Raw genomic sequence first — 18941 nt, forward strand, 5'->3', positions numbered from 1 at the left:
CCGGAAGGACACACATGCTCTTATTCTACCGTGCTTCTGTTCCCTCACCCAGCTAGGGCGGGGCAATTCGTGCTTTTGAGGCTTCCTACACGGGCATCTAGCATTTTGGCTGCATCGAAATGCGACCACCGCGGCAGGGGTCGAAGCCGCGACCTGCGGATCAGCAGCCGAACACCGTAACCACTGTACTACCGGGCGGACTCGAGTATACATTTAGACCAGTTAATCCAAGTGTCATGCTCATTATGCAAATATAGCTCTCACAAATTCTTATATTAGCGCCGAACAAACATTTAGTTCGATGAAGAAAAAGTAATACCAGTAGGCACAGTAAATGCACCCGTGTCGTGAACAATCTTTTAAGAGCAGCACGGGTAATTGGGCTAGTTGCTACTTCATTTTTGAGAGAATAAGGTGCGCGCACAAACACGGACACTGGAAAAAAAGACGGAAACAACGCCGGAGCTGTGTTGTTTCCATCTTTTTTTTTTTGTTTCTAGTGTCCGTGTTTGTGCGCGCGCCTTATGCTGTCAAAAATGAGTATCTTAAGAAGCACCGTTTGAAACACGGCTGCCAGAATTTTTTCATTCGCAGGCGAATACCGTGGCAAGAGGCGCTGGAAGCAGGCAACTGCGCGAGGTAACGTTTCACCGTTGGCTGCTGTTACGGGAAAGCAATGAGAAAAAAATGCCAAGTGGCAGCAGCTCACTGCAGGTCGTGTTCTGGGCTTCGTCCGAGCGGTCAGGGCAGTCTGGCGTCCCGTTGCAGACGAGTCGCTCCACAATGCACGTGCCGTCTAGGCAACGGAAGTGGCCAGGGTCGCAGGCAACCTCTCGCCCGACTGCACGAAGAAAGGCGGCCGTGAGGAAGGACACGTGCACTGACATTAATTACAAAACGAGCGCCGTTTTTTGTTCGTATCACATGCAACGGCAGTGGCGAATCTCAAATTAAAACTATATGGAACTGAAGCTGCGCGTAAGCGAGCTTTTCCACAGGCTGTCCGCTCACGACAATAATACGTCCGACTATGGTCTGGAATCTGTTCTTATGACGGGAAAAATAAAAAAAAAAGAGATTTTCCTTCCGGGAAATCCTAAGGAATACCTTTGTAGCTTTATGCTAGACGCGCGTGGGTAGTAAATTTCCAGCAAATTGCGAAATTCTGCAGAACTCACTTGCCACACTCTTCGCCTGTACGAATAGTCCGCGTAAAAACGTCTTATCTTAGGACAACGGGGCGGAGAAGCTTTGGTTTGGTTGCTTGTTTCAGAGTTTCAGAGTGGGAAACGTTCTCAAACGATGTAAGCAGTACATACGAAAGAGAGAAGGAACATGAAAATGAGAGACGGGAAGCTCAACCAGACGCACGTGCGGTTTGCTACCCTGCACTGTGGGAAGGGGAATGGGGACAAGAAGAACGAAAGCAGAGAGCGTGACGCTCTACCCGAGAGTATACATACTGACACCACAATTTGCCACTGAAGAACTGTGCGGCGTCTAGCATTTGCGCTTATAGGGATAGGAAGTCGCCTTACCGCATCCGTCCTCATCGCTGTTGTCGGAGCAGTCGAAGTCACCGTCGCAGCGCCACTCGAGCTGGATGCATTTTCCGGACAGGCACTGGAACTCGTGCGCGGCGCACTGGCGAGGCGGACAGTCGCGCTCGTCCGAGTGGTCATCGCAGTCAGCGTCGCCGTCGCACTTCCAGTCCACGTTGATGCAGAAGCCGTCCTCGCACCGGAACTCTCCTTCCTGACACGCACTCTTGCCCTCTGCCGGGGAAATTCAGTCGATGCACTTGATAACCGACTGATGCGTAACGCTATTCTCAATGAACGAGACGTCTTTTAGCATAGTCTTACCGATCGGCCGTGCTAAGTCAGTATTATATTTTCGCTTCTACCTGTTCGCTTGTCGCATGTGTACGCTTGTTCATTCATGGCTTCGACGACTGTGTATCACTGATTAGCATTGAAGGTCACGCAGGAAGACAAATATGGAGTGCAAATCCAGAATTATTGTGTTTCAACAATAAATGTTGTCGCTAGACAACGTACAGAGCACGGTTGCTTTCTTTATCAGAAGTAATGAAATTATACAGGCTTGTTGCATACTCATTCGGTGTTTTTCCTTAGAGTGGAGCAAACGTATACGCCGGTACAGGCGTTTGCATAGGCAATGTTTTCCAGCAGTGAAATATGCGGAGGGTTACGCATATTGAAATGTGTTGCTGAGCGAGTTGGTTCATGCATATTGTCTAGGAAAATGGCGCACCGAAAGACAAGGATAAGAGACGAGACAACAAGTGCGAGCACAAGGAGTGCGTCATTATTGTTGCTTTGTCTCTGGTCTTTGTATTTCGGTGCGCCACTTTTCAACACAGTATCTCTGCTACACGTTTTGATTTAAGAAGGTGACAATTGAGGTTGCTTATTCCGTGCAGAACTTGCTATTCAGAAAACGCAAAGGAAATAATAATGGGGATTGTAGAGTACGTGGACAAGCAAGCGTATAAACTCTGCCGTCTTACCACAGCCTTCTTCGTCGGACCAGTCACCGCAGTCATTGTCCCCGTTGCAGCGATAATTCATGCCTACACAGCGGCCACTGCGGCACTGGAAATCTTCCTCCAGGCACAGGTTAGACGTGAAAGCTATAAAAGGAAGCAGAGAATGCCACAAGCAGTGAATACACTGGTGGTTAATCTAAAAGAAGGGGCAGTCTGCATAATTAGGACAGGTTATCATTTCTTCGATTATATGCACCCAACTCGTAGAGCCGTTCTTTTCTTTCGTCCTCTGCGCTCTGAGTCAATGTTTATTTTCACTTCCGCTCGCCGAGGCTAGTTAGCCATTCTTAATAATCTATCGTTACTCAAGGGCGAATGTTGTCGTCACGAGTATCTGATACCTGTTGCGTTTCTTACAGAATTAGCTTTAATATATTCACTCATATATACAAAACAAACAAGATGAACCCTTGTTTGCTTGTTTCATGCTCTGTTAAAGGTAACGTCTTAGCTTATCAATCACGCGTTCAAGGAACAGTGCATCGCCAACTAGCAACTGCCAGATAGCCTTATTAACGCGTGGACACGCTTATTTGAAAGAGCGTTAACAGAAATTTACGTTCTGCTTTGACGCCTATGAACAAATCATAAAACTCCGAGAAAATGAATCAATATTTCGCTTATGCATGCGCAAAAAAGAGGCGCAGGTGAGAGGTGAAGTCACCCCCCCCCCCCACTCCTTCCGCCCCCTAATCATTTTACAAGAGGAGCCGCCATTGCCACGTACCTGCCCCGTCGTTGTTTGTGCCTGTACCGCCATGCAGGTTTTTGAGATGATGGTGTCCGAGGAGGTTATCGCTGATGTTGCATTCCAAGGACGACTTACGGTGAGAAACCTATACACTGGGAAAGCTGGGGGCCAAAGGCAGGCCATTGGGCTATTGTGAGCAGCATGTCATTGCTTCACTTAGATTTTTGCATCCATTGCGAAGCTTGTTTCCTTACGTGCTCGTTCAATCGCAAAGGCGGCGGCGCAGCGAACCGTGAACCTTAGCTTTCCCTAATGGAGTAGTCTGCGCAAGCCTATGCTCTGGCACTTTGCCCTGTATAGCACCAGATAGCGCCAGATAGCGTGTATTGAGTGCCGGGTGAAATGGCACTGTCGAAACCAAGCAAACCATGCGACGATATATGCCTCGACTTGAGGTCCAATAACCAAGAATTATAAAGATAGATGCGGGGTACGTACCAGTGCAGCCACCTTCATCCGAGCCGTCGACGCAGTCGATGTCCTTGTCGCAGCGCCAGGCTAGCGAGATGCAACCACCCGTCATGCAGCGGAATTCGGCTTCCCCGCAGAGCCGGACAGCTGCATAATAAATTATGTTTAAGATCTGTTTCTGAGGCAGGAAGCTTCAATAAGGAATGTCTATCTAGGCTTTGCTGACAGAGAAAAACCAAGTGGCAGTCAAGACACAAATCGGTAGCCTTAGCCAGTTTCGCTAGTTATGGAATCGTACACCAAATCAACGGTTATGTAGATGTTCAGAAGTAATGCGCGCGAGAAGTCGCAAGCATATTTCTGGGCAATTACAGCCAGAGAGAGAGAGGAAAAAATAGAGCGATAGATACGGAAAATGTAGGGATGTTAACGAGCTTGAGCCCGCTTAGCTATTAACTGCATTGGAAAAGCAGGAAAATGGGAACTAAAAAATGAGGAGGAGAGCAGAAGTTCGTGCTTTGCATGGACAAACATTTTACGATGATATGGCTGCTGAAGAAGTCTTCCATGTGAGGTCCTTCTGTGTGAAAAATCCTTCAAGGTTGGCTTGGATAGGGGTCTTCACGGTACTTGAGTTTGTCCTTCACCACATTTCAATCATTCATAGTCATGTAACGAGTAAAATTTTTACAAGCGTAATCATAAGGAACGACAAAACTATGCGCCCTATTTTGTCGAAGGATGAAGCAACTGAACTCCTAGAAGCGTCGAGAAAAAGTATGCCAGCTGATACTGTAGTTTTATTTAAAACCCGGAGCCACGAATGGTCGTCACTGCAAGGTATTAGTGTTCTGCTATCTATAAATGCTGCGTCTCCACGAGGGGACTCTTGCATGTTTTTCGTTCCTTTTTTATTTTCAGGAATATAACGACACTCTTATGTTTCCTCTTCTGGAATATTATGTTCCCAGTTCTATCGACGATGTCCTTATGGTATCTATGCTCATTGACGAGGACGAATTAATGAACGGCAATACCGACTAGGACTTTGTAAGTGCTGCTCGATATTGCTGGTCGATATCGCTGCTCGGAGCGGGAAGTTCTGTTTGCGAAAAGTTTTGCAGACATGCATTACACCATCGCTTTTAGCGACTGCAAACACTGCGAACGTGCGTGCCTACTCTACTCAACATCCGGTCCATAACTGAGATATGTGTGCTTAGTAAAACAACGAAAGGATTTGGCGACTGTCGGGCGTCCCATGTTGATGCGGCTTTTCCTACAAGCTCGGCACTGACGGCAGTTTTCGCAAGTGGTCCGGCGGAGGTAATGGAACGGCCGTTGGTTTGTGTAAGCTGTTTGCTGTGGGTTTCGACGCTCAAGTGGACTTCAGCTTCTGATTATTGCACAACCAGAGTAAAGCAGTTTGCTGTTTTCGTTCGGCGAATGCTCCATACATACGCAGCTAACCATGGTCACTTCCTTGCAGTTAGTTTTGGACTGGTGCTTAACTAGCCATTCAAGTCAGTAGTGAGATGCATCTGTTCAACCCGCTATTATGCTGAAATCGCGTGCCACTGCGCTAGTGAGCTTATTAAAGTGAAATGATGCCGCAACACACACACACACACACACACACACACACACACACACACACACACACACACACACACACACACACACACACACACACACACACACACACACACACACACACACACACACACACACACACACACACACACACACACACACACACACACACACACACACACACACACATACACACACGCACACACAGACCCACACACATACACACACGCACACGCACATACACACGCACACACACACTAACGTCACGCGTTTTGGCACGTGCAGCTTCATACCGCTTGATAGCAAACAACGCCACGTTAATTAGAAATATTCTGCCGGAAGAAAGAGGGCAGCAAAATTGCCTTTCTTTAAAATATATTTGCTATATGCATAAAGTTACTGGCGTGAAATCGCGTGAACGCTTTTTTCGAGAATGCGCTGAACCGATCCTCCTGTGCAGGCAACCCACGTGAACATTGTTTGCTTGGAATCTCTGCGGAATTCTTACAGAAATATTAAACGCTGCGGTGTTTGACACATTCCTAACAATCCTGCGTTGTTAACTACACCGACATCTCCTGAATGCTGCCAATATTTCGACATGACGTCCGACTGTAATGTAACCGTTGCTACGGCATTTGAATAATTGTCCGAAAAAAGAAAAAAGAAAACGGGTGAAGGTTTCTGCGGCAGAGACGCGAGAAGCAGCTTTCAGGTCGTTAAAGCGAATGACGGCGCCGTCTTTCAGGGGCTGCTTGTATCTCTCGGGGAAAATCAGCATCTGATTAACGCGGCCGAAAAGGACAGTCACCGTATAAGACCGGAGAAGAACGGCAGGAAGAACACAGGTTACCCCGGATGCTCATTCGAAGCGAAAACGGGAGCAGTATAAGAATACAAGGGACAATTAACGAAGCAACGCGCGTGCGTTCCTTGCCTTCCCTGTAATTAAATGATGAGCTTTTCGGCGCTACTTCCATTTGAGCACTTTTCTTTTCCCAAGTCACGCGCCGAAAGAGCGGCGCGACGGTGGCGCAAATTAGAAACATAGCGACAGAAGTTTCCGCAAAGAAGGCTCTCACTCCTGGCGGGGCCCTTATCTTGGTGGCAGCCCTCATTCTGAGGTTTCTTTTTTTTTTTTCTCCCCTTCCGCTTAGTGCCTCTTCCGGTGAGCGACTGCGGCGACTTGTGCGACGCGCTCTGAGAATCTCCGCATACACGTACGCACATACAGAACATGTCGACACCGTCGCCGTCACCAGCAACAACACCGGCACAGAGTCGACGCATTCAAAACAGTTCTCTGTTAGTTCGTGCACTTCGCAGCTCCGTGCGCCGACTTCCATTACTTGCTTCCCCGAAAAGTCAAAGGAAACCCTTCTGATGTTATTTTGTCTCTTTTTCTATGCTTTTTTTTATGATCTGTCACTGTTTTCCTTTGCACTCTCACAATTTTAAGAGTTTGTTATTTCTTATAGCTTTAGTTCCCGTCAACTTTCTTCTGCCTATTTTTTTTTCATCCCTGTCGTTTTTCGGTCATGCTTCGTTCCTAAAGTCTGATTCCGATTCATTTATGGGATAAACACAGCTTTTCACTTTCAGTTCCTTCTTTTTTTTTATAAAACTTCTCATTTCTTTGTTGCATCTGTCACTCCCCTTCTTACATTTTCCGGGTAGATTGTTTTGCTTTTTTTGTTCCTAGAAGTTCTTCACGCTTGTCACTTCTTACTACAGCGTCTTTCTGCGGTTGGCGACTACTTCTCCAGAGCCAGACTTCTTAGAGTCCTGCGCTTTGAACGTCGCCGCCCTACTATGTTGTCAGAAAGGCGCACCATCAAATCAGTCGCTGCGAGCTGTCATAGATGGTATACACATTATTATTATTATTTTTTTCATGTCTTGTAGTCTTTCTTGAGGGTAGAAAGCGGTCTCCTAATGACCGATTTCTCCCAGCATTTCCCAGGAAGCAGTGGGTAGCTCGCCACCAACGCTCTCGCTGTCTCGTTTTAGTTTTTTCTTAGTGTAACAAGCCTAGCACAGCGTGAAGAATAAACAAGGCTGCAAGATTATGGCAAAACATAAAGTGAATACCGATACGGGAGTCCTGAAAGCGTTGACGTACTCGTAAATAAAACACACGTTTATGTAAGCCCAGACGAAAGCTTTTCCTTATACCTCTGCCGTTCTTAAATATTGTTATGTTTTTAAGCGCGAGCTTCCTTTATTCTTCTTTCACTGTTACCTATGACAAATGCAAGAAAACAGAAACGAAAGAAAAAGCAGAATACTTGTACATATTTCGACAATAGGAGCGCACGATTTGCTACCCTACATTTGCCGCAAGAGAAACGAAAAAGAAAATAGAGGGAGAGAGTGAAGACAGTTTGCGCCCCAAAGGACACATGACAGGAATACTCGGTTGCTATGGCTGGTGTTCAAAAACTATGCGATCTCTAACCTTATACCGAAATGTCATAGTTTCGCGGCAAAGGTGAAGTATTGATATGAATGGCATTGTATTGGACAACGATACGACGATATCGTAATTTACAAGCGCGACAAGACGTGCTTACCGAGAAACGTGAGCACATTTCACACGATGTCCACGTTCTATCGCTGTCGCATATACGCCAGTGTGTTGAGTAGCGCCGGCAGTATAGCAGTGAGAAAACGATTCCGGCTATCGCTAGGTACACCACAACTCTCAAACTTGAAACTGTACGCAATGACAGCAATGCTCTGGGCACGATGAAAAATTGCATGCTGATTGAAACGAAAAAATTCCCAGTTTCACCACAAGGGCGAAGCAATGAATGCTGTAGCAACAAATTGTAATGTAGGGCTGGCAGCTCACCAAGTAGGGCTGGCAGCTCACTCGTTTGGATCGGATGTCGCGTAACTCTACTAAAAAAAAAATGCAGCGGTGGCGAAACACTTGGGCGTCAGCTTCCACTACGGGAGGTACCGGGTTCGATCCCCAGTGCCGGCCGGCCACCCACCGGTTTCCAATGGGTACAGGCGGGCTTCGTGGTGGTAACAATACCGCAGTTGCGAGGCTTACAACGCTTGGAGGACTCCCAACCCGCTGCACGGGACCAGTGACCTTATTTTTAGGTCTGGCGGTCCCATGCCGCCAATTTCCCACAGGGTGGGTGCCCTCCCAAGCGACTTTGAACTTCGTTCTGCCGAGCACCAGGCCGGAAGTGCGCTTGTCCCTATTTTACCGGTAGGTACCCGGCGGCAGCAATTCTCTGCCTCCCACAGCAGAGGCGGATGCTCAACTATTTCACCAAGGCTGTGGTGGGTTAAGGTGCGTCCGGGGGTCTTTGCAGAACTTTATGGGGCCACCTTTCGAGATGAGTACCCATTAACAACCGAGCGCCAGGTAGGTGTACTCCTCTCCCCCTTTGGAAAAACCGGTGGGTTCCCGGTCGGCACTGGGAATCGAACCCGGTACCTCCCGCATTGGAAGCGGACGCTCAGCCATGAAGCCACCGCTTCATGGCTGAGCGTCCGACCACAGCCTTGGTGAAATAGTTGAGCATCCGCCTTTGCTGTGGAAGGCAGAGAATTGCTGCCGCCGGGTACCTACCGGTGAATTAGGGACAAGCGCACTTCCGACCTGGTGCTCGGCAGAACGAAGTTCAAAGTCGCTTGGGAGGGCACCCACCCTGTGGGAAATTGGCGGCATGGGACCGCCAGACCTAAAAATAAGGTCACCCTCTTTTTTTTTTCTGCTCCAGGGAGAGATGATCTCTCCGCACAGTCTCTTCGCTTTGAGAACGCAGCACGTAGAAGGGTACACGAGCCGCCCGCTCAGGGGGTCCGAGACAGCGCGCGCGCCAGCGATTGCATCCTCGCCCTTCGAATCAAAGTTCAAATTTGCTGCTCGAGCGACTCCCCCCCCCGCTCGCGTCTTTTCATGCCCGTTAAAGACGGGCGGGGCGCTCCCTCTCTGCTTGCAGGGCCAGCCTCCCGAGCGGGGTGATGTTATCGCATGGGCCCTCCGAGCGACGGACGTGAGCCGGCTCGTTTGATCTCTGCTTGAGCAGCGTTCATCGCTCCCGCTCCCGCGCTTCTACCCGCGGTGCAACATACATACGATGTGCGGGAGGATGTTATCAATTGGGGCTTTTACGGGACATGACGGCGACGGAGACGGCGAAAACTCGTCGTGAGTGTCCATATAATTTCTATCGCAATAAATGAGGAATGAAAGAGTACGTACGCACGAGCGCTCACACCTAGTGCCGCAGTGTGCCTACACCAGGACCGTAGGCAGGAATTTTTTCGGTATAAGTCGTATGTAAATTATGGGACTTCTTAAACGCTGTTTCATTAATGAGTTTATATTTTTAGTTTTGATGCGAGCGTTTCTAAATGTATATTTTTGTACGGGGTATTCCGGGTGCGGGGCAGGGAAAGAGCACACCTAACCCTCCTTCACATTCCCACCCTGGCTACGGTCCTGATGCCTACAAGCAAGCAGCACTTTCTTACTTACACACGTCGGCAACACAAAGAAACATGAATTTGGAAACGCTTTCCTTCAGAGGATCTTCGAGCCTCCTGTGCAGTCTCATCTTTATGACCCCGCCCTTATTCCAACTCTATGGCTTTTCCTACCCCCTCCGCCGACCTCCGAGATACACGACATACCCATTTGTCGAGCGGCGCGGGAGCGCGCATGCTCCTTCGCGAGCTCTCACAAAAGAGCCTAGAGAGCTCTTAAAAGCAATCAGCGCCAGCAGTCACCAAAGCGCTGCTTGGTCTTCTATAGGGGCGCATGGCGACATTATACTGCACAGTCTTGAACAAGCACTTCTTTTCCTCTTTTTTTCTTCTCTCGGCCGTAACGATAGAAGTGGTGAAGCGTATAGTCTGGACAAGATCAGGGAATCTCGAAGCTACATTATGGGTCAAACTTGACGTGCCGATCAGAAACACATACGAGAGAGAAGCTATAGACTAATGCAAGTTGTTTCTTCTTGTTTTTTTTTTCAAGGAATGGCTAATGCTGCGGAGGATGTTGGGGCGTGTGTGCCTTGAAGAACGTGGCACCTGCTTTCGATGTCTTAACACGCGTGGCACAGTGGACTGAACTACTGGTAAAGCCGGGCTAGCGAAAAGCAGCCGCCAAGCAACACGAAGCGAGCTGGGAAGTTAACAAGCTCCGTGAGCGAAAGCGGGGGAAGAAACACGGCGCTGGAACACTGCGGGAGAGGCGAGGAATTTTGAACACGCGCTGTTTGGAAGGGAGAGCAATGGGAGAGAGAGTAAGAGATGAGGGAGCATAGATATACGGATGGTCTCGTATATATTCTGTCGCGTCCGTGCTTCGCTACAGGACTTTTCCCTGCCTCGTTAACGAGTCGAACGAGGAAGCTGGATTCCCTTTCTCACGTTCTTTGGCGGGAAGGGACGTGTTTGCGAGGCTCACTCAAGATGCGCTCTGCTCAGCGACCCCGGCGTATTGCGATGCAAATTATGAGCGATGGACGCGAGGGGGCAGAGGGTCACAGAGCGCGGCGGCTAAGATATGCGGCTCACTATAAGTCCGGTCGGCTCATGTATATGGATACGCCATCCTACGCAGGCACGCCATGGGCTGCGCCGCATGGCCCTCGCTCGTAAGCGGCTTTCCCGGTTGCGGGCCGGATAAAAATGTACACTTGTCACGCGGAAAAGGACACTCTCGATGAGCAAAGAGGGAGAGCGGGCGTTCGGATTTATCGAGTCAGCCCCGAATGCGCTTGAAACGGCCGTTCGTGGGCTTACGCAATGATTATTCGCGTAGGAAAGGTCAGCCACGCGTGGTCATTTGGGCAGTGGTCACCGCTGATGAGGTTTCGCCGCATAAAAATTATAAACTAAGAAACGCATGTGTGGGCTTTGAAATTATGGCGCTGAATAAATTAAACCAAATACTCGTGTCCGCGTTTTCCGCTGTTTAAGAGTTTTCCAGCACACTCGCACTGATGAACGGTACCGATAGAAGCTTGCGTTACCAATTTTTTTTTCTAAAATTCAAAGTCAGAGCGCTGTCGTAAATAGTCGAATGAAGATAATTCTACAGTTATAGCTTGTTTGTCGACGTCGGTGTTCCATTTCAGCATCTAGCACAATACATAAGGAGAGCGTGTCTTCGTCCTACTTCTCACTGCCGTTGTGTCGTGGGTTAGATGCTGAATGGGATTCTTCATCGTTAAATGGGACGGGGAGGGGTTACTTAACTGAAGTGCAAGTTCAGTGAACCGTTCAGTAAACTGCCTGAGCTTGAACTCCTCAGTGAGCTGAGGATCGGTCAGGCATCTATTCAGCATGGGAGCGACAGCAGCCGCCCCGGTATGAGAAACCCGGGCAGGCTCGCGAAGAAAACCTCGCTATAAAAACCATCATTGCTCTCTCAACGACGTGCTTATTCACGTGTTTGTAAATAGTAATTCCATGCACCACAATATGCGTGGACTAATCTAACGAAACTGAATCCGTGCCATTGCCATTCAAACAGGCAGCGGTGAAATATCTCTGGTGTTGTGGTAAGCAGCGCCTGCCTCCCCTATGTGCATGTCAGTGAGGCTTGAGCGGGGAACATGTATATCATGTACGATTGGCAGCCGCCGCGGTTTTAGCGGGACTTTCTAGACAAGTTGAGGCACGAGACTTGACTTAATGAGACACTCAAGTGTCGCGACTTCTTGTCTGCCTCTGCCTATATCGCCCCTGGAAAATGTCTTCGGAAGAATGCAATCCTGTGCTGCAGTGAAGCCCAATCACAAAGAGAAATGTCTTTCAAGCTGGAGCGCAATTAAACAAGTGAAACCAGCACCTGCCGATAGCACGTTCTATTTATGTTCTGCGGTAGCTGTGATACGGTCATATTTAGTTAGGACTATCGAAGAGAAGCGTGCCTACGAAAAAAGACGACGGAAATAACTTGAATGCGAATGTCAACGGCGCCGTTTGGCGGCAAACACTAATGAAGTTCGTTCACGAAATGCCAAGCGCATGCGACAAGCCAGGCAAGACGACTCGTGTCGCGATGTGGTGTATACGGTCTTGTATACGGCCTTGTATGCGGGCTTGGCGAGCAAACGTCTCTCATTGTGCACCTCAATGGCGGTCTCGTCGTCGATATGTCGTCGTATACTCTGAACAGCGGTTCGAACGTTGATGGACACGTTCCCCAAACCAAACCGGCCTCTGGCACGTCACCTTTGTGTCATGCACGAAAGATCTCCGCCATTCATCCACCTTCACTGTCCAATGGCTCACAAATACTTTATAAAACAAGTCAGCGTAGCTATTGAAAACACAGTATTCGTGCCTATAGAGCAGTCAGATACAGAATGCAGTTTCGTAAACATTTAGTCATTGTCCCTTGTTTTTCTCTCTCACACAATCTTACACGCACCAACACACACGCAAGCGAGCGGCCACGTGTGTGTGCGAGCAGCCACCTACATCATGCATACATATTTATGTAAAGTTCAGTAGCAATGACTGCCGGGCGAGTTGCTAATTCATCTTACAGCGGTTGTGCGCAAAATAATGATAACACAAGAGGAAGAACGATAACTCAAGAGGACACACTGCGCCGTGTCCATGTTCATTCCCCTTGTGTTATCGTTTTTTTTTTTTGCGCGTTCTAAGATAGCATTTATGTTGTAGCGAAGCCTTGGAACTTAGTAATGGGTTGCGCTCTCGAGCACCTTCTAGTGGGTCGTCCTCCCTGGCTTCTTCTGAAAGGACGCCGCACGCGTTGAGAGCCCGGCCTTTGCCGTGACTGTCGGCATTATGTATTATCGCTGAGTGCCGGCAAAGCATGGGTTGCGCTCGAGAGCGCAACCCATTAGTAAGTTCCAAGGCTTCGCCACAGTGAATACTTTCACAAGATGCCCCGTAAGGAACGATTGCGAAGATTACTGCGCTTGTATCACCAGAGATTCATCAATAAAATGTGCAGGAACATGCGAAGCAGCAAGGCTGCAATGCCAAAAGCTCTAGCATCTCCATTTCTCGTGAAAGCGTTTCCTTTTTTTGTTTGTTTTCTTAGTGCAATCTATTCGCATTCTTTGAAGAAGACACCCACCCGCACACACGCACACACACACACACACACACACACACACACACACACACACACGCACACACACACACACAGACACACACACACACACACACACACACACACACACACACACAGGCGTGCGCAGGAGAGGGCCAAGGGGGCGAGTAGGGGGGGCGCAAAGTCAGCCCTATACATTGTAGGGGGGGGCGAGAAGAGGGGCGCAAAGGCAGTCGCATACATTGACATAATAGGGAGGGGGGCGCTGCGACGAACCATCGCCCCTCCTGAAGGGGAACCCTGCGCACGCTTATGCACACACACACACACACACACACACACACACACACACACACACACACACACACACACACACACACCCTACACAATGCTTTTGTTTAAACATACGTTCTTTCATACAACTTTTTACGTCAGCAGGGCGTTGGAGGGTCAAAGCGGGGCAAGAGATTTGCTAGGCAGCTCGCAATTGCGAGAGAGGAAAGCATACGCTGAAAACAACGGAGCCCGAGCACCTTGGCTGGGCCACGAATCACTGCTGCCTGTCTCGAGCACGAATTGCACGCCGTACGCCGCCGACTCACAGAAAACGCAGCGGAGAGACGTCCAAACACATATACGACGATTCGTACTTCGTGCTTCTCTCCCACACACTTCTCTGTTTTGCCTTTACAAAAGCACTTATATGCGCCGCAACGGCGGCCTTCGTGCTTATTCGTTTCTATAAATGGGTGCCGCCTTCAAGCCCGAGAGGAACGTGCTCCTGGCAAGCCTTAGCCATTCGTTGGTTCGTTTTGCCGCTTCCGTTGGTAAGCTCGTTCCCGCCGCGAGCCTTCGCATCGCGAGAAGAATCATATTGGCGTGCGGGAAAGCGCAGCGCGCGTAAATGTCCGTTACGCAGGGCGTCGCGAATCCGACTCCGTGGCCTGCCGGCCTCACTGAATCCTCCTCTCTTTCTCTAACCTTCTCTCCATCCCGTCGTGCTAGCTGAAAACACTACCTTTTTTTTTTGCTCCGCCAAGGACCCTTTTCTAAACGGCTGCGAAATGCTCGGGCACGAATGGCGTGCGCGTGACGTTATGTATAAATTCTCGGATCTCCATTCCCGCTTAGTTTTTCTTTTCGTTTTCTTCGTTTAGTCCTCGCATGTTCGCTTCGCTTCGCATTTTTTTTTATCCAGTAGAAAGCAATATTCGTGCCGTCGTCGTTTCTCGTTCCAAGCGCCTCGCTTCAAGAGATCTTATTACGGTCTTTGTACGAGGTGTTATTGCCAAACGTTTTCGCTGATTCTTATCATCCCCTTCCCGATTACATTTAGGCACGCGTTCTTCTTCACTGAGTGCTGAAAAGGAAGCATGGGAGAACGGTATCGCATAAGCTGCTCGGTAGGATCGCTGTGCCCGCTTTCCGGTGATGCACTGAATGCGCATGTCGCCTTTACTACTTTTTAGGATAAATGACGGTGGATAACATCTTCTCAGTTCACCTCTCCTTAATATGTGCCGAATATGAGAGTAACAAAAAAACACACCATCTCCCACTAAAGGGGACCATGAGGCGATGCGACGCAGTGTTTCGGTATGTAGAGCCCGCGTTTCAGAGGTGGAGTGGTGAGGGGGAAAGGGGAAGTGGAGAGGGAAGGGGGAGAGGTGATGTGGAGAGGGGGAGGGGGAAAGGGGGAAGGGAGGGAAAAGGGGGAGGGGAGGGAAAAGGGGGAGGGGAGGGGAAGGGGAAGTGGAGAGGGTTTGCGCATGCGCAGTAAGGGTGGTCACGCCGCACACCACCACCACCACCGGACTGAACTCCGCTATAAGATGCTTCACATCTAAAATTCAGAGCATGAGAAGCTTTTGCTACGAAGAGAGATTGAAAAATGTGTGATATCTCAGTGAAAGGGTGAGCAATGTTTCTCATATGCTGGACTATAGGTTAAAGATTTTCAGTGAACGGAGTGGTGAAGGAGACCGGATAACTTTTCACCAAACAGATTTATTTGTGTTCTAAGTACACTGAACATCACCAAATTTCGTTCGTAAATCGTTAGAAACTCACTTGTTGTACGGCGCCATCCTCGACGTTGAGACAGACAAGCAGACAAAGAAGTGACGTCATATACTGACAATGAACTGCGGGCTATGAAAATCTTTAAGCAACGCGAGTGCCCATAAAAATAGGCGTCCCCTATGTTCGACTGACCCATTCTCACAGCAGCGGAAACTGAGCGATCAAGACGGGCTGGATATGAATAAATACTTAATTCAACGTAAAGCATGTTGTTATATTGAGATGGGTATCGATTTATCTAAGTTGGAGGCTCGAGAAGGCAAATATTGAAAATCAAAGCGGAGAAACCAGGGTCCGTGCACGCGAAGAAAAACAACTGATAAATACGCATCTGCAAGCCTGATTGACGACCGCATTAGTTCATTGAGCGGTGTATAATTTCGCCTTTCCTGAATAACAGCAGCTGCCAGAGGAAACCATTGATAAGCAGCTTGCGCAGACGTTTCACAGCCTTTCTTTTCGAACATAACGATAACGAATGGCCATGAGAAACTCGACGTTCTTGAAGAAAGCCTAACCGGGTGCTCTCTGGAGGTCCAACCTGAAGGCCTAATAAATCTGAAGGCCTAATCAACGCGCGCATCTTGGCAACCTGCCGAGTCTTAACGAAGACACTTGCCACACTTGGTGTTTATGCCGCGATGCAAGGTTTCGGCGGTATGTTACGCCTTTGTGTGCGCCTAAGATATTTAACACGCCGCCTCGTTCAGATGGTTGGGCAAACTTCCAAAGAAGTTTTCTTCAAAGAAAAACTAGCGCCACTCAGGAACTTACGTAGCACGGTCGTGTACGCTTTCATCAGACTGAATCACTGCGCCGTATATTTACAAAAGAATGAATCATGAACGTTAAGTGACGGCCAGATGAAAGTCTCACTTGCGGGGAAAACCTGCGGCTGTGAAGTTGGAGAGGGTACCTCCCCTGAGTAATTAAACAAAACGTTGTACTCGCCTTAACCTACCATCCTCCAAACTAAGTTTACTTAACGTGAATCTCACACTCGTGAATCGCGTTGGCAAAGTTTTCAGAAAAGTGCACAACGCGCACTCAGCGGAATTAACAAAAGCTTAGAGGCTCAAAGAAATTGATTACGTTCCGCGGGAGCTGATGCATAAAATATAAAGGTGAAACATACGACCATAGGCATTCAGGGCGTTATAGTCTCTAACGTCGACTGCTGTATCATCTGTTTGTACCTGTAGCTGATATCCGTCGCAAACATCTCGCTAAAGTGTTTCGTGCTAGCGTTCTATGTGTAGCCTTAAAATAAATACTGCAGTGGCTTAGCTCGGCTATGCCAGGATAACATAGAGTTAGAAAATGTTCAGCTGATTGTTCTTAGCTTTCCTGATGGTCTAGGATTAGCTTGATTATCATGCTTACTGCTGCTTCAATTACAAACACATGGTATACCAATTAAGTGGCACATGTATATTTATTTTGCCAGGCAACTACTTCGGGATCCAATGAATTGCGCTTCTCGGCTCTTCTGCGCCGTTGAGCAGCATTTGCGCTCTCCTTCTCCATGGCTAAACCACACTGGCAAACGCCAGTCAGAGGCGCTATCAAGCGGCTCCAGCGCAGTGTCAGACGGCGACTGCACAGCGAAGGCGAATAGCTGCGCGCGCCGGCGCCAGTAGGTCTACGTCGGCTACGACGTCAGTCACTCCTCCAGGGAAAGCGGAGACCGGCACAGAGAGTCGCGCGCGGCAGCGGCGGAGTGCCCGGGAGGTGCCAGCTCCGATGCGCCAGCTGCGTGACATCACTGATCCTCGCGCATGCGCAGCACGGCTCTTGAGGAGCCACGGGAAACTGGCTCGGCTAGGCCAGTGTAGCTAACGCTACCAAAGCACGGGCGAACCGAAATCACAAAGTGAACGTCCATACGGTGTAGCTTGAAGGAGCCTGTTTAAGCTGCACTTCAAAATTTCGTCGGCGCCTGCTCTCTCGCTAACTTGCGCGGGACGCCTGTTCCCGATAGGCGTCGGTACAGTATGCCACTTTTGTTCCATCCGGGATGCAGTCTCGATGCATAATGCAAATAAATATAAATACCGAAACTTAGCGAAAACGTAGGGCGTCTACCATCAGTACAAACTAATCCCTAGTGAAAAAGGAGCTTGTTCTGGCGCGCTCAGGTTTGCAAACGGTTGTGGATAGAGAGCTGCTTTTAAACGAGGGATGTCAGAGATAAACGTTTAAGGAAGTGCGTATTGAATGGGGCAGTTTTAACTCTCTGTGCAATTCCTTTAAACTGTGCTACGTCAGCGATATGCATGATGCGAATTACAGGCGGCGTTACTGCTTACTACGAGCCAATGGCCCCTTTCGGGATAAACCTTTGTAACAGTTTTTTCAAAGACAACCTGCTTTTCAAAACGTCATGATGAATTAGCAATAAGGAACGGAAAGCAAGCAGGATTTGTTCCGAAGTTAACTTTGTGGAACGCTTCCACAGTAATAAATCAATGTTTATGGACTGGTAGTAATTCTTCCATTTTATCACCGTCAGTGAGAGAGTGTGAAAAGTTTTTTTTTGTTAAGTGCTTGTCTCGACGTAAGTTGTTGCAGCCTTATTTATAGTCTCCCAGATTTCAGGGAATTATATCCCGAAGAACATGCTCGTAAATTTCTGTTTTTGAGGAAGTTAACGTGAAATATTTGGACAGCTAGTCGAGCAGCCAGCTCACGACCGCAGGATCGCGACGCCACGGCAGGAATCACGTCCTGTTCCAACAGGATCTGTTTCTGTTTCACCAGCTACATCATCCTGTGTCTCGGCACGATTATCCTGAAAATCCGCAATTGAAATAAGCCTGGGTTTATGGTCGTAAAGAACCAGCCCCGAAGACGCGTCGCGAGAAGCAACAGCTTCCGCTGTGTCTCCCGGTTTGGAGTACTTTAGACGATTTTATTTCTAAACACAACATTAAAGCTCGTAGTTGGACGGGGATTTTCTCCGCGTTGTACCACAACGGGGATTAGGGCTCAGTCTACCATATAATCACTGCCTGAGTTAAACTGACTCATACCAGTTGAGCAATAATAATCTCCAGTAATGGCCGCACTGCACTGAGTAATAACCTGCATTCGTAAGCTGTACGACGTGGGTGTCCTGTATTGTATTTTTGATGCTGTGGAAAGTGCAGTGTAGTCAGAAGACTGCTAAGAGCACGCGTCGACATTTTTCTCTATCGCTTCTAGTAGACTACGCTGTATCGCATAACTTCCACTACTTTTTGTATATCGTCTCGTATTATTACTTTTCCTCTTCGGCGTCACCGGCAGGCTCACTTTCGCAATTACGGATTTCCAGAGTTGACTATTTCACAGAACTGTTCTCTGCTTTCAAGACTTTCTCTGCTGAAAGGCCTGACGTGTGCTATGGAGGTTATACTTATGGAAAAAAAAGGAAGCAAATATCTTGCTTATTCAGTGGTACAAGAAAGCCGATATATAGTAAT

General features: G+C 48.5%; 1 protein-coding gene across 2 annotated transcripts in view; it reads right to left on the bottom strand.

Annotated features, from left to right (window-relative positions):
• The window catches only part of LOC119383659 (low-density lipoprotein receptor-related protein 4), a 182835-nt gene that overhangs the window by 55376 nt on the left and 108518 nt on the right, over window positions 1-18941 (bottom strand). For both annotated transcript variants that reach the window (XM_049412608.1, XM_049412607.1), the window contains exons 5-8: window positions 3762-3881; window positions 2534-2656; window positions 1539-1775; window positions 710-841 (exon numbers count right to left, since the gene is read on the bottom strand). In XM_049412608.1, the coding sequence (XP_049268565.1) occupies window positions 710-841; window positions 1539-1775; window positions 2534-2656; window positions 3762-3881 (612 nt within the window). The remainder of the gene's footprint in view (window positions 1-709; window positions 842-1538; window positions 1776-2533; window positions 2657-3761; window positions 3882-18941) is intronic.

This window comes from Rhipicephalus sanguineus, chromosome 2, assembly GCF_013339695.2.
Source record: "Rhipicephalus sanguineus isolate Rsan-2018 chromosome 2, BIME_Rsan_1.4, whole genome shotgun sequence".
Classification (NCBI taxonomy): domain Eukaryota; kingdom Metazoa; phylum Arthropoda; class Arachnida; order Ixodida; family Ixodidae; genus Rhipicephalus; species Rhipicephalus sanguineus.